At 32.2% G+C, this 16724-nt stretch overlaps 2 protein-coding genes across 5 annotated transcripts in view; one reads left to right on the top strand and one right to left on the bottom strand.

Moving 5' to 3' along the window:
- Window positions 1–16724, bottom strand: part of LOC140662972 (puratrophin-1) — a 300935-nt gene that overhangs the window by 212421 nt on the left and 71790 nt on the right. The window contains exon 1 of one of the 4 annotated variants that reach the window (XM_072886772.1): window positions 10533–11618. The exons of the other annotated variants lie outside the window; for them this stretch is intronic. The gene's annotated coding sequence lies outside the window, so the exon portion shown is untranslated. Of the gene's footprint in view, window positions 1–10532; window positions 11619–16724 lie in introns of those variants that run through there. 4 annotated transcript variants of the gene reach the window in all.
- LOC140662975 (protein G12-like) lies at window positions 6864–8838 on the top strand. Its single transcript, XM_072886775.1, has 2 exons — window positions 6864–6926; window positions 7706–8838. The coding sequence occupies exon 2, from the start codon at window positions 7706–7708 to the stop codon at window positions 8405–8407; it is 702 nt and encodes a 233-aa protein (XP_072742876.1). The 5' UTR covers window positions 6864–6926; the 3' UTR covers window positions 8408–8838.

Below are 16724 nucleotides of genomic sequence, written 5' to 3'. Positions count from 1 at the left end.
ATATTTTTTCCTTACTTTATTATACATATATTATGAAATTTTGATTACAATAATGCATCTATATTAATATATATATTAATTACTTTATTATAAATTTATCATACGTATGTAAATAGTGTCATTAACAACTAAATTAAATATATGTGTTACATTCCCTAAAAAATATCTATTATATAAAAATATAAAACACTCCAGTATAAAATAAGTTAGCAACATTACAAAATATGCCCATAATTGTTAATAATCTTTTTAAAATATGAAAAAAATAATTCTCTGTTTTTTATTTCAGTTTCTATTACAGTCCAATTGGCACGAGATTGATGACATCACAGAGAGTGAATTCCGAAGAGCACTTAACATTATACGAGCCACGAGAAAACTCGTGACAAACTTGTGAAAAAAAGAAATAAATTGATGTGCATTCGCATATATTGTTTCCTTTTTAATTATTCTACTTGACTGTATTAGCGTTATTTCTAGTTAACAAATATTTATTATATTACCGTAACTTTTCCTGTTTCCCGACATGCGTGAGCAATAAAATTCGCATTCCGTAAATCGTTACGAACGTTTCCAATCGTTGTGATTAATCCCGTTCTTGCAATAAATCGGCACGGCAAAAAAAAAAAAAAAAAAAAAAAAACAGCTGTCAGCGACCGTCTTTTCCACCTGTGCGTAACCTTGGAAATATATTGATAATTGGACTGCGAATCTGCGATTCGCTACTTCCGATCGAGTGAACTCACTCGATTACACCAATCAAGGAAACTCTCGATCTCTCTACGCCGTGTGTTTTGGCCGATCGGGATAATAGAGAAGAAACGAGAGCTTCCGAGGTGAATTCGATCAACATCCGGCATAGAAAGGGAGAAGATTGAAAACGAGAGAAAGCCGAGCGAATGGCATGATTTTCTTTGGACCGCCCGCATCCACGACGTATAAAACACTTTTGTGAAGGATACGCGTGAAATATACTCGGTGTACGCGATGTACACGTACATCGTATGTAGCTATAAATCACGAGACAATCATTCCAAGCGATCACTATGTGAACTTGTTACAAGTTCGCTCTAGTATATCCGGTCGACCGCGACTGTATAGGAAAGCTCGGAAGCCAATACACTTTGCAAAATGACGGCAAACAAACTCACGTACAGGTATAGGATACAGGTACAGATATAATAAGATACCCTTTGAAACAAAGAAATACTTTCGCTTTCAACACCAGCACATACTGATTAAAATCATCAACTTAAACTAATATTTTACGAAGCTGAGTGTCAGTGATCTGATAATTCGATTGATTATTCGATAATTTAATATTCTGGCATTTTTAGAAATTTATTTAGTCCATTTAAAATTAATTGTTTGCTACAGTTAATTCGATCATTCAATAACACATATAAATGTATATTTCTCACCTAATTTAATAATAGATATCTAATAATATATAATCAAATGCATTTCTTTTTTATTCATTTTGTTATTCACATAGAAAATATCTCATAAAATATTAATCAAAATAATGTAAATAATTTTTACCTAATAAAATAAAATTTTTTTATAATTGAAGGGAGAGCAGAATGCATTAAGCTGTCATTGAGATAAATTTTTTATATTGTCCTTTATTCAAAACTGCGATAATCTTAAAGAGACGTTACCACTTGTCTTACAAAAATTTTCAAGCAATCCATTCATAAAAGAATCACGTTTCAAACCAACATATAAATATAATATTTTCATATTTAAAAACAATATTTTAATTTAACTAATATTTTGTAGAAAAAATTGTACAATACGCCTTTAATTATTATAAAATAGCATATGAATTCAGCCAATATGTTCATTTAGAAGATCAAATGTCACATTTTCTCTATTTAAAAGACTATATGAAAAATAGATTCTTGACAAATCCAATTACACTAATTAATATCTATGTATTCTAATGAAATAATTTTTCTGAAAATTTATCGTAAAATCGACATAAAAAAAAATAAAATTATATATTAGAAACTATATAATAGAATGTACTTTCCTAGCATTATTTCTTTCGAAAACTTTAAATTATGAAAATTATAGATCAGTCTGTGACTACATGCTGTAAAATCCCAGTTAAAATATGTTCCGCACATATCGTTTATGACAACATCAATATTATTAATCGTCACTTTAATTACAACTGTTCGATATTCATTACGCTTGTATGTACTTTTCCTCAATATTAATACGAGCGGCTACGAGCGTGCATCTTTTTAACGCGTACGCGTTAAAGTAGGACTCGATGCTGACTTCGACTTTCGCCTTGAAGATTAATTGCAAATTAATACGATGACGAAAAAGCGGTACAAAAAGATTTAAGATGCTATCTCGTTCCCGCGCAATTATATGCGAACGGAATCGCCAATCGCGGGTGTCGTCGTGTATACCGTCCCGATGGCAGTCATAATTCTCGAATGTCGCTGAAATAATTACGGTGGATGGCGTGTTTAATAAGTCATCGACGGAAAGTCACTCGAAAATATCATCGGATTAATTTAATTCAGTTTTCATGAATTATTCTCATTAATATATGTATTAATAATTTTACATTTTAACTTGAGATTTTCGACAAATCATCTTTATCTCTCATGTGTACACAAATTTTTATAAGAATTATACGATAAAAAATACAATAAAATATATTAGTAAATATATTAAATAATATAGTATATAAATTACAATAATTTATTAATATAAAAATAATATGCAATAATTATATATATAAAAAATATATACAATATTTATATAAAATTATATATAAAAAAACGAACAATATCATATGAAAAATAATATAAAAACAAAATTTTATTTATATTGATGTATAGAAAAATGAGATCAAAATCTTTTTATTTGATAAATTTTCCGATTTAAACTACATATATTTTTATTTGCAGACAATTTTGCCCGTATGATAATACTATTTATAATAATATCACATATACGAAAATAATACAGACGAGGAAAAAGAATTTCTTTTTAGTCTAGTTTTTACTGAATTAGTAATACAATCGTTTGAGATATTGCGCGAGATATATATATGTAAATGGAACAAGCTAATACGTGAGAAATGCGCAAATGTGCGAATATAATCAGACTAATAGATCGATAAAGACAACAAATGTTTTCGAAGGCAATTTTCCAACATGTTTGTTACGCTTCGGTGAGTCACACGTACTGTACTTTGTAACTCTTAAATAATCCAAGATTTTTATCCCAAAATGTTAGATAATTAAAATATTAATATAATCTAAAATGTTGATAACTAAAATGTTCAATTTTACGACATTTGCAAATAATAAAAATAATATATAATAATAAATTTTTTTGCAAATGTTCGATCGATTTTCTAAATTTCTTTAGATCGTACGTGTTTCCATCTTGAATTGATTTTATTCCTCCAAAAGGATAAGTCAATCAAACTTTAATCAGTTTTCTACGATCACCCGCAGTTCTAATATCCCATCCGCATCTGACATGAGGGTTACTACTTTCAAAAGCAATTTCTTGCTGGAATATCAAATGGTCACCAGTTTCGATCTCCCGGGAGCACTTTCCGCTTCCCAACTGCAATCCAGAAAGCTTTCTGTTGATTAAATTTTCGTCGCACGACTCCCAAAATATTTTTCATTTTTGTCGGTAAGAGCGACGTTACATCGGTTGTCGACCCGCCCACGATTTTACGGCTTTGTTTCACGACAACAACTCATATTTTCCGACCTTCCGGTCGATGAAACTGCACAGCATGTTCCGAAATGGTCCCGTAAGAAAGAAGATAAAGTTCGCGAAGCTCCCATTATTCACTGTCGTTGCACGAATAAAATGCACATTTTACTACGCCTTTTCGAAAAAGAAATTGTTTAATCTCTTCGCCTCGCCGTTTAAATCACTTTTTTATAGCCGGAAAGATCGTTTGCTCTCGGAATGAGTTTAACTTCGTCGGTAATTGCAGTCATTGGTCGGTGCAATTTTGCTATATTTCGGAACCCGCGAGCACGAAAATATTCTTTTACCGGAGATGGTTCCCGGGGGTCTCATTTTTTCGTCGATAATGTGCTCGATTTTACGACTCGTAATACATAGCCAAAACGCGCTTTGCGAGCAGATACTTCGAAATGAAAAAGAAAGAACGACGAAGAGATTGACTTTTAGTGGACATTTCATGCGTTGAACCGACGCGTGCATCTTAAGCAACGAACCGAAGCGAGAAGCGAGAGGCAGGCGGAAAAAAACGATTTTGGTGCCATTACGTCATTTCTTTTGAAAGACGTGCTCGTCCCGCTGTGTCGGATAAAGTAAAGAGCATGCTACCCTAGATTAGCATAACAAACGTGTACTGAAATACCTTAACCACACGAAATGCTCGAATAGGGATAGAATTAAAAGTACTGTGGTCGACTTATCATTCAACGTATAAAGCAATGGAATGAGAAAATATTCCAACTAGAAAGTTAAGCGTCAGTTTCAATCTATCGATAAAATTGAAAGCTTAGATGTGAAAGCTGGACGAATCTGTATTTTAAACAAAGCATCTGCCAGTTAATTGATGAATAATTATTAGATTGATTATTCATATGGCAAGAAAGAATTTAAGAGAAATAAGAAAGCATAAAAAATGTTTAAATTAAACCTTAATAATAAAACCTTAAAAATACGCGTGATATCTATATTGTAAGCGTTAACAGATCCTACATACAAAAAATTGATAATTTATTATATACGCAGTTGTTTCCTTGAAAAATTTATTTGTCAAATCTGACTTAACTGCAAAAAAAATGCTTTTACGACAGAAACAACGTTATTCCATTTGGCGAAACATGTTCGACAGCGATAACGAAAGCGTAACTAAAGCATTTAAAATCAACGATCGGTGAGGCGTGAGATCGAACATCGTGTCTATAATCGAAAAGCGATTAAGGAATCAGTCAAGATTGTATTTTCCTCGTCACAACAGTGCAAAGGGGCGTTTTCTCACGATTGTGAATTATTGCTCGCTTGCATATGTTCTATGAATTCCCTTTCATAAGAATATTGATCACTCTCTTGCGATCAATACAGAAACGATTCGATTCTAAACAAGCCTTTTCTTTTTTGACGAATTAATGATCGAGAGAAAAACGATTTCAATATGTTCAGAGACAAATCTTCATTCGATTTTTATATTTTCACAGCGAACAAATCGCAAATATCACAGAACAGAAAAAGAATAACAATAATTTGCAGCAGATTAATGATATACGAACAAATGAGCGTAAAGCATATTATATATAAAAATGATGTCGAAAAAATGCGCTGCTTACAGCACTTGTCAAAAAATGGCAATCAATGACAATTAAAAAATAGATAATTAAGAAATATAAATTATATTAAATAGATGAATGATAAGAATATTTTTCACGTATAGCAACATTCTATCAAGCAAAACATAAATTTCATTAAATTTAATCGATGTAATTAATTAATATAATCAGATAAACTGTGAGAAGAACATGGCAGAAAAAATGGGATACGACATAATGCGAAAAAAAGAGATATATTTTATTTACGGACTTTCTTTAAAAGATTTTGGATACAGTAAAAATAAAAGAGAAATAGGAAAAATGAAACGATATCATTGATAAAATTATCTTATTTTTTTAAAAAACATGAACCAGATTTACAGTGCGTTTTTCGAATTTATAGCAAATTGAAATTAAAATCTAGTTTGTACAAATCAAGTAGAGTCGCGTTTATATTATTTCTTACAATTAGTCGAGAAAATGCAGCTGTGAGATTTTGAAGCCGATAAGGTACTACTTTAATTAAAGTTCGCCAATATGGTTCGGCATATCATGTGCTATTTAAATCACCTCCATGTGGAATCTAAAGTTGCCGCAAATGTTATTATACTTGAAAAAACTCTAAAAATGTAATTAACTTTATCAACAAGCGATGTACTATAAAGATGTTTTATTAGTCGTAGATGCAAATCTTTGAATGCAATTATATGCGTCACATTTCTTTTACAAAAATTTCTTTTTCCCTTCTTTTCTACTTGTTTTTTCTCGACCATTTTAAGAGAATATAATAAAAAAATTCTTAAATATAAATATCTTATAGGAAGAGTCTTTTGATTTTGATGGTCCATGACTTTACATATACAATAAAATTAAAATAAATTTATAAAATAAAAAATAAAAAAAAATTGCAATTAAAAGAAAGTTTTAAGATGTACTTTATATCGCATGTACAAATTTCCATTGTTAAGATAATTATTTTATCTTACATGGAAAATCTTCTATTTTAGCGACAATCTGACTCATTGGAAATTTTTATCGAGTATTTATGATATAGAGCAAAATAAATTCCACACTTGAAAACGCACGTGCATTTTATCAATCGATTTTAGAATAGATAAGTGTACACTGATTTAGTTAATATTTTTAATAATTTTTATAAAATAATAAAATTATTCAATAACAATTCCATATCACAAAAAAATATACACATACTCAAATATATATTTCAATAGATTCAATTTTTAAAACTTTGAAAACATTTAATATTAAAAAATATGTATTAAGATATAAGGAATGTTTCTTTATCTCTGAACTGATAATAATTACTTCAAGTTAATTTAAATATAAAGTCCACATCTGTATTTTTAAAAAATATCAGTAATCATCAAATATCTGATGTTTCATCAAAAAAAAATAATCTGTATCTAAAATCATTACAAATTCTATGCTTTAAAAGTGTTTTGACTAAAATCAGGTATTGGCAGATAATACATAATCTTATCATCGTAGATTGAATAAACAAGATCTAATTTTGTATATAAAGTCAACGAGAAAAAGTGCAGAGCATCAGTTTTCGGAACGCAAGTAGTACCACACAACAATATTCCGAAGGTGAGTTTCGACAGGTTATCCGAGTTAGAGACTTTAATTATAGACTATATAATGGATAATGAATAATATTATAAATAATATATATTTTCACTATGTTTCTATTTTAACTATATTTCTTTTAAAATAAAATTACAAATTAAATAATATAATTAAATAGCAAACGTGTTTTAAGTATGTACATATTATTAATTTTGGAAATATTGTATTTTCCATTTCAAAGAAAAAAATTACAAAAATGTTATAATCTATTAAAAATGACTCTTGAAATTAATTATTTTATTAATATTCATTATTTGATAATTTTACCTTATTAATTATCATCATTTGTCAAATATTTCGAATTAAATTAGTATTCTATATAACAGAGAACATATTTTTAAATGAGTAGATTTATTCATAACAATATCATTAAACAAATATAAATTTCCACTTTTATCAATTCCACGATTGATTAAACTAACTTATTTGTACTTCAAATTCAGATCAATATGTGGCATATTTTGATTAGCAGTATATATAATAAAAGTAGAAATTATGAGTAATATTCACAAAATTTCCATTTCCAATTTTTATTAATTATTTAGCTAATATTTGTTGATGCGCATAGCAAAAATATTAAAAATTTGTTTTCATTTTAATATTAATGTGCGTAAGTCTAATTAATAAAATAAATTATATTTTTGCTATTTTATAGTAAATCTATTAATTTAAAATATACATATATACCCCATATATATATTTAAATACATCTATAGTTTTAACGAAATTTACTTTTGTAGATGAAATTCGCATTGGCATTGTTGGCCCTTGTGGCCTTCACCAATATTGCCTCCGCCAATATCGAGCTTCCTAATTTCGGCAGAGGAAAGCTCTGGAGGGACATCCAAGACTTCATAGACGTTCTACCTCAGGAAAAAATAATCGCAATCACTCTTCAATATTATTCCGAGGATGCTGAGTTCCAGGCTATGGTCCAATACTTCCAATCCGAAGAATTCAAAGGGCTGGTAAAAGATGTCGAAGCTCTGGCTGAGATTAAAGTTTTGATGGATTATATCCATAATGCCGGCATTGACATTTACAAGTGTGTGAACATGTTAAACGACATCCTTGGACTCGATCATCTAACTCCGCCCAACGTGCTCAACAAACAAATAAGTAAACAGATTACTGGTGGAATTCGTGGATACGTTGATGACATTTTGGCAATCTTGCCTCTGGACTTGCTTGACTCCATGTACAAAGAGAAACTAGAGACCTCTCCAGAATTCAAGAAGTTCGTCGAGCAATTGGAGTCCGAAAATTTCCAAGAAATCATCAACACTGTTTACGTTCACCCTACAGTCCAGAAACTCTTGAAACATGCCGAAGCTGCCGGCATTGATCTTCTGCTCATCAAGGATTTGCTGAAGCTCCTTTGGGGTATTGACATCCCCAACCGCCCCCGCCCCGCCTTTTATCGCAGTTTCCACAAAAACTAGACGACAATGCAATGTGTAAATTTCTCTATTATCATATACATCAGTAATATTTTCAAAAAAATATAGTCACCTCGCAGATACAATTCTTTTGGCCATGTATAATTCAACGTACTTTACTTGTGTAAAATAAAAGCAACTTTCTATATTATGTTTTTTGTCTTTCAATGGAAATATTTCTCTCTAAAACTTTACTTAGTTTACTCTGTCGAAAATTGCTTCGGACATGATCCAAATTACTCGACCATTCATACAGCGCGATGCATTTCTTTTTGCATTGCTTCAGACCGTTCCCACCCGGTCAGGCCAGGTCGAGATAAGCAAGATTATGCTGGCTCGACTGGTCGACCTGCCAAACTCGTTTTCGCGCGCTCACGACGGCTTAACTCCGTGAATGGAAGTGAGATTGGGACGAGTCTTCCTCCCTACTCTTGCGTAATTATCCTGTCTTTTGCGTCTACCGAACATAACATTGACAAAAAGAAGAGAGTTATTTTATTCTAGAATAAGGACTACCTAAGAATAAATAGAACAGAGATAATAAATTGCCAAATAAATTATATATATATTATAGAATTTATTTTAAAATTATTATTAATGAATTGTTATTATTACAAAAATTAATAGCGCAATCATATTTTTAAACTCGACACACACACACACATATATAGATATATATATATATATATATATATATCATACATATAATAAACGAAATATAAAGTTTAAAAATATAATCGCGCTACATTAATTATTTAATATATTAATGATAATAACAATTAGTGTCATAACATAATAATTTTAAAAATAAATTTTAATAATAAGTATAAAATTTGTAAACAAACGTCGACACTTATGTAAAAAAATTACATGTACGTGAGTGATCGTGATGTTCATGAAAAAATATCCTCGCTAACCTTCTATTCAGCTTTTTTCTTCTAAACTATTTTACACGCTCGATCTCGGAAAGTGACATCTTATACTTACTGCTCATGTGTTTAGATAAAACCAAGTTTAAAGTGTCTCATAAAGATACTAGAGAATTATATATTTTCAAGAAGGGGAAGGGAGCGGAGAGAGAGGAGAGTGCTACCAACGAGCTTGACTTTTAATTAATGACACTTTAGAGCATACGTGTCGCGGGACCGATTTACGAGCTGGTGTGCGCTGGCACGTCGTGTGACTAGGATTTATGGTACCGCACTAGTGTTTCCCGCTAATATTTAACCGTGTTGAAAGAGGTTAGCGAGATGCCGCGGGAGGTACATACTCTACGCGGATCGTGCGTGTATTCAAACGGCAACAACGACGATCGACTTTCTCGCGCGACCCATCGGATCCAAATCGCTCTGCAACAGAAACGACTGATGTTCGTTGGAGATGACGGCTGCAAGATATCTATGTTCGCTGATCGAATAATCCTTAAACTGTTCATCTCGAAATCATATCGTGGAAAATTCAATTTTAACAACACCTTCCCAAATTGACGCAGACATAAGTTCCAATGCCATTTAAATATAATTTTTGCCTATTTTTTTTTTTTTATAACTGTAGATGTCATAATTTCTACTCGTTAGACCAGATTTATTTAATCCAGTCTATTGGTAAGTCTTAGAGTTCTAACACAATATTAATATTATTATTAATATTCAATATTATATATTGTTGTATTAATATTGTTATTTATATTCAATATTAATATTGTGTTTCTTTTCTGATAGCTCATCTGATACTTTTTATTATTAGATAAGAACAATATTAAACAAAACGTGTAAACAAAAAAAAATAATTATATATATTAAAAGTAAATAAAGTGTATATATAAAAGTGTGTGTGTATCCATGTGTGTATATATAAAAATATTTTTTATAAATGGTGTATCTCAAATAATTCGATTTCCAAGCTATCTTTCCTAACGTAGACATTTTGTTAATTATTACTTAAATTACGATATTTTATTTGAAACAACAACGAGGGGAACTGAAAAAATCATGGCAATTCTTTTCGAGCATATTTTTATTTTAATAAAAGAAAAACAATAGATTTAGATAGATAAAACAAATTAATATTGTTATGTAATTATTACTGCATGCATGTTAGACATTCGCATTAATTCTCTAGGACTTACCTATAATATGATAAACACTTTATAACCCAGTAATAGCTCCACGTACTCAATGTAGTACTTATAAGCTGTGAAATTTACAAGCTTCGTATTTTGCTTTTATAGCACTTATAAGCTTCAAGATAAATTCCAATGCAAACCGAGTTCCATTCACGATGTACAATTGACACTTGTCACAATACTACCCACGAGGTCTAATATATGTCGCGTACAGTACATATCACGAGTATAAATAATCTGGTCTCACTAATCAGACGATTTATAAACAAATTGCAAAGAGATTCCAGTGTTCATTTATAAAGTCGATTAGAAAATTCGATGAAGACGATAAAAAGACTGGATCCCAATGTGTCTCCACGTTATCGCGTACGATCGCGTTCCGATTCGACTCTGTTAAATATCTGGCGTAAGATAGGCCTCTTGATCAATCGAGCGATCAACCAGAGACAACACTCGATTACTGACCTTCGATAAAGCTGTTTCGCTTTCGCACGAAACGAATCGCCCTTCATTCATTCTATCCCGTCGCTGTAAATGAATTATCGGGCAACGTGTTCGAAAGATTCCGACGTTCTCTCTGTATCCTCGATACGCGTGTCATACGATGAATCAAAATTTTCCGTCCGACGTATGAACGAGAAAAAACTTGAATGAGAAGAAAAAAAATTGTTCAGTTCTTCCTCTCGTGCACTACATTAATCCCTCACGCACGAGCGCGTACCATCGCGCGACGTACCCTTTTTTTTTTCCCTCTCGGGAACCTTCCCTTGCTCGTCAACGCGTCATCATTGACGAGAGAAGTATTTTCCCAGACAATCACACGCGCACACTATCCCTATGTATGTCCGTTATCGCATTCAGTGACACTTGAAAATTAATCGGCAAGATCAGTTCGCTCGGGATATCGTCGCGCGAGGATATTTATTTTCCGCGATCGCAAAACAAAGAGAAAAAACAGGATGAAAGTTTTTTTCGGCACCGAAAGACCAACCGACAACACGTGCAAACACGAAGAACGGCGCGTACTGCGAGACGTACAGCAGCCGGATCGTATCGTACCGCGGCTACGACGGCAATGCCCCCGCGTCGGAGGCTTAAGCGCCGCCGACGCGGTCGGGAACCCCGACCGCGGCGGCCCCCCCACCACCGGGGACCCACCAACCGACCGTTCCCCACCGCCGTCTCATTCGGTGACACACACAACACCGGTTTCCCCGGCCTGGCACCGTCGACGTGCACCCAACCGACGATGCGTCCGGGGTGCGCGAACAGCTTTCCCTGCTTCGGGTAAATCGTGGCGACGATGACTTTTCGTCTCGTAAGATCATTGGAGAAAGCATTGGAGAATCAAAATTTTACATTGGAGATCATTTCCTTTGTTTCTTAATTCCGTCAAATTCAATGGCAAAAAAATTTTTTTTCATCAATTTTTAATAAGATTCTAAAACTCGAGCAGAATCAAATTTGCGCAATTTACAAGTATTATACTATGTATCTTAAAATTTAAAGCACGATAAAAATCAATACTGATTTATTATATTGTACATCACTAATTATTACAAGTTTAAGTGTAGAAGTGACTACCTTAGTCATTAATCATAATTCTTAGTCTAAAAACAATTTGAAATAAACTGACGCTAATGAATAGTTGGTCCAAAAGGACTATAATTATTGTGGTTGCAGTATAACTTAGATCATTTAGCAAAATATCCCATGATTGGATATATGTATATATAAACTTCTATCATGAAATTGTAAGCGAAAAAATATAAGAAGTTGTTGAGGATTCAATAAATCAATGCATCCAAATAAAAAATACATATTCTCTATTAAATAATTGAACATCGCTTTTCTAGGAAACGATATATTTTTTTAGTTATAGAACTCTGTGTTACAAGTTTACATAAATTGCACAAGTTTGAAAAAACTGAAATTTATATGCAATAACATATATATATATATATATATATATATGTATTCCAATATATGTGTATATATTGGAAGAATTATTTTATACCTAATTTTTTTATAATTTCAGTTTAAATAGAATAAATAGAATGCAAATTATTTCTAATTTTAAATTCTTCGTATTATGTTTGTAATCTGCATTGTAATGTTGCATGTTGATTACATTGATAAAACGAAGAGATATCGAGCTAAATTATTTCAAAGCTAAACCGAAAATCGACATAAATAATTAATTAATACTTATTCCAAAAATTATCATCAAAAAAGGTAACTTTAAAAGAAATATAAGATAAAAAATATAAAATTGTCAAACGGGTCAAAAGAAAATTCTACAAAAGCATAGTCATTTTTAGATCTATCAAAAAAACTATCCATATTGCTATTAGATTGCTAACGTATCATGGTCGCCAATGTTTTGAAAAAATATGATTACTGAGCAAAATATAAGAAGATATACGAGATAAATAAAAAGTTACTAGAAATCATTAACAAATTGATAATCAAATAAAATGTTACTATTTATTTGAGAGTTAAATCAAAGTTGCTGAAAACAATTAATTATTTAATAGTACCCTTTATTGTCTGCAAAAGATAATAGATTAAAGAAGAAAAGAAGAAAATATTGGAAAATATTGGAAGATGTGAGAGAAAATATTAAGAGAAGAAAGAAATAGATGAAAAAGGTAAAAGAAGAAGAATATTAAAAATAGAAGGAGAATCGTCGAAAAAAAGAAGACTTGATAAAATAAATATTGAACAAAACATAAAAAAATCTTTTAATATGAATTTCATATAACTAGTCAAAATTATAATTTTATTAATTTCTTATTGGTTTTATTATTAATATAACAAAATAATTTTTGTCTAAAAGCATTGCAAAAGAAACATGATTCAATATTTATTCAATACATTATCGCAAATTGCCTTTGACAATTGTGAGATAATGTAGAGGAATGGCTTTTCGATTTCTGTGAGAAAATCGGCGAAATATCAAAGAGGAAGTAGATAAGAACGCGATATTCGACTCCGGAATAATTATCGAACGGCAGCATGTCGTATTTCTCTTTGGTGTGTTTGCTGATACCCTCTTCCGTATAACCAAAGAGATATCTGCCGTATATGAGGAAACTTGAAACTTTCTGCTCGAATAAAGATAACATATACATGCATCGAGTATTAACTATTGAATAATAATCAGCATTGATATCGATCTAAACATAAACTCGTGAATGAATTTTTCTGTATGATGTTAACACTCATGTTTTCGAATGCAAAAGATTAGATGTATTTTTGTCTATATTATTTTTCTAATGCAGAAAACTAAAATGAATATACCATTAACTCTTATCATAACTTTAAAGATTATTCTATAAACTAGAAAGGAGAGAGGAGCTTTAAATTATACCTACTTCTTATAAAGTGATTAAAAAAATAAAAAAAGATTAATATTAAACTATATAATAATATAAAATTTAATGTAAAGAAAACTAGAAGAAAATTTAATTACACAATAAAAAAAACAAATAATTTTCACCAATTTCTGGAAGTCCGAGAAATATCAAAGTACTGAGTGAATACATTTACACAATATAAGGCTACATAAAAATTTCTAAGATTTATTGTAGCACTTTTAAAGAAAGACGGACATTTAATGGCATAAGAGGATTAATAGCGCATCTTTCATGATTCATCTTTAGAAATGCACTTCCAACGACAAGTACCAGAAAGGACGGTCGGTGCCGCATTATCGGTAATGGAGAAAGTGGCGAGGCGACCGTGAAAAATGACCTCGGAGTACGCCCGCGTCTGGAAGGGTAGTAACCTCCGTTCACCCCGTCGCCAGGACAGCAGACGATCACCTAGCCTAACCTCGTTCTTCCGCTACGTAACGGATGCCGGAGGCTTTAGGAATATCCCGAGAGCCGGTGGAGCCCGGGTAGCCGGAACAATTTTCCATTATTCCGGTCTAATGTAGATTACCTCCGCCCCTTTTCCTGATAGAGAGAAGAGAGAACAATGAAACCCGCATCCCGGCCTATCATACACAAGCTTTAAATACTCCATGTAATATGAAAGGCTTTAGGATATTCGCGAGACAATAAATAAAATATAAATCTTTAATCTATTTTTTAATAAAAAATAAAAGTGAAATAATTCTCTATGCGTTTCTACAATTCTAAACAGTCGAAATAAAACATCGGAAAAAATGTTCTATAAAATATATATACAATTTCCATATATTTAACATTCATTTATTTAATATGAATAAGAAAATTCCTTATATTCTCTGTCGTAGAGGATGCTGCATAAAACAGTGGTCATAAGATAAATGTGCCCTAGATGCTGTAAATAAGCCAAAATATTTTCAGTGAAACACATTTTAGTCGCTAGTCCTCACGAGAATACACATGAGATACTGCCGGGCGAAATTAGCGATTAGCTAACGTAAATGAGTAAGAGACTAAGAATAGAATTTTATTGCCGCTATAAATAATTCTGTTTTCAAGATGTATATTTCAGCTCCTAATTTTACATGTACGGCGACACGCCAAAACTTCTCAACTTTTTATGAAACGATGCAACTGGAATAAATGAATAGACAGAGGTAAGCTCGGTGCAACTTTGTGCTAGGCTGTGCCTCGCATGACCTAACTGTCTTTGTAGCACGAACATGGAAAAATGCAATACTTATATATTAAAATATAATTATTTATTCTATTTTGTGTATTATGCAGAAAGAAATCAAGAAAATCTTGTAATCGTGTAAAAATTTAGAGCTTTGATAGACACAATTTTCTTTTGTTTTTAATCGTAGTTCGCGGCTGACAAAAGTCTCTCTTGATTAAAATATCTTTTTACGTTTTTAGACATAAAAAAATAATCGTTAGATAAGAAGTAAGATAAATTTCACTTTTTATATCATATAAAAAATTTTGAACAAATTCAATATCGATTTTAACGATATTATTGATTTATTATCGATTATAACATAAAAATGAGAATCTGCTCACGTAAAAAAACCTACTATTATATTTTTTATCATAACTAATCTAGGACCCTCAATATATAAAGTCTGTCCCCCCTGTGCGTTTTCCTGCATCAATCCAAATATAATACCTTTTTCCCGAATGTCATAAATCGAGATAAAATAGCGCGGCAATAAAACTGGGCTCATCAGTGAAGTAATTAATTCGATATTGCTCGGTATCTTTTTACTAGAGGGCAATAAATTCTTCCTTCTAATATTTCTCAGAGCATCAGACTAATTTATCGTCGATTATATCTCACCGTTTAATGTGATGGTCGGTTACAAAAAAGCGGTCAGCATCCCTGTCGGGATGTAGGTGGAAAAATTGTGGGAAAATCAAATAGCGGCGGTAATGGATCTGCCGATTTTTCGTATCGGCCACGATCGATGGGGGAAGCGCCTGCGAGAAATATACGTGATATGAACGCCGATGAAGAGAGGAACCGAGCGGCGCTCGCGTACAGTGAAAGCGTAGCAGTAGTTCCCGTTCTGATTGATTGTCAAGGAGATTGAGTATCTCGGATTTATCTCGCGTACATGCGCGAACGACGCCGCGTAATGACGCGAGAGCAACGTATTGCAGCACGCGTGCGAGCGAAATTATTCGCGCTATATATACATATACATGTGATTACGCCTTATCGTGCGAAAATCAGTTTATCGACGGCCAGTCGGATTTTCCATTAATACCCGGCTCTGTCCTGTCAGAAGACAGATATATGCATTGCTACTTTGACAACAATGTTTGGTAGAAAGGCATACGCAAGATACATATATATATATATATATATATATATATATATATATATGTAACGCAAATATTTTCTTCGCGTTATATATCTCTCGTTGATTATATTATATTGTACTTCCTGTGTATGGAAATAATTCGCCCACGAGTGACGAACAATAATCTTGTACGCGTTACGGGCTAATCGATCGAGAATTTATGCGACATCGCGGAATCGGGTTATCATAAACTGCGCGACGCAACGAAAGTTGTAATTGGAGAAATAATGACGCAGTTGCGTGGGCGTGTGGAATCTATGGCTGTCATTGGAGAAAGTGTAACATACGCGTAGCCGGATGATTTTCATGCACGCTAGAGATTTCCTACACGGTGTCTCGCGATCGCGCAGAGTTGCAGTCACGCTTTTCTCGGTGTATTTCCTCGCGCTCGCGCCCGCGCCCGCGACCGGGGA

Source organism: Anoplolepis gracilipes, chromosome 2, assembly GCF_047496725.1.
Source record: "Anoplolepis gracilipes chromosome 2, ASM4749672v1, whole genome shotgun sequence".
In the NCBI taxonomy this organism is placed as follows: domain Eukaryota; kingdom Metazoa; phylum Arthropoda; class Insecta; order Hymenoptera; family Formicidae; genus Anoplolepis; species Anoplolepis gracilipes.
This window is presented reverse-complemented; position numbering and strand designations above follow the sequence as displayed.

What these genes read in the sequence shown, in the direction of transcription:
- LOC140662975 (XM_072886775.1), top strand. Translation starts at nt 7,706, where the DNA reads ATGAAATTCGCATTGGCATTGTTGGCCCTTGTGGCCTTCACCAATATT.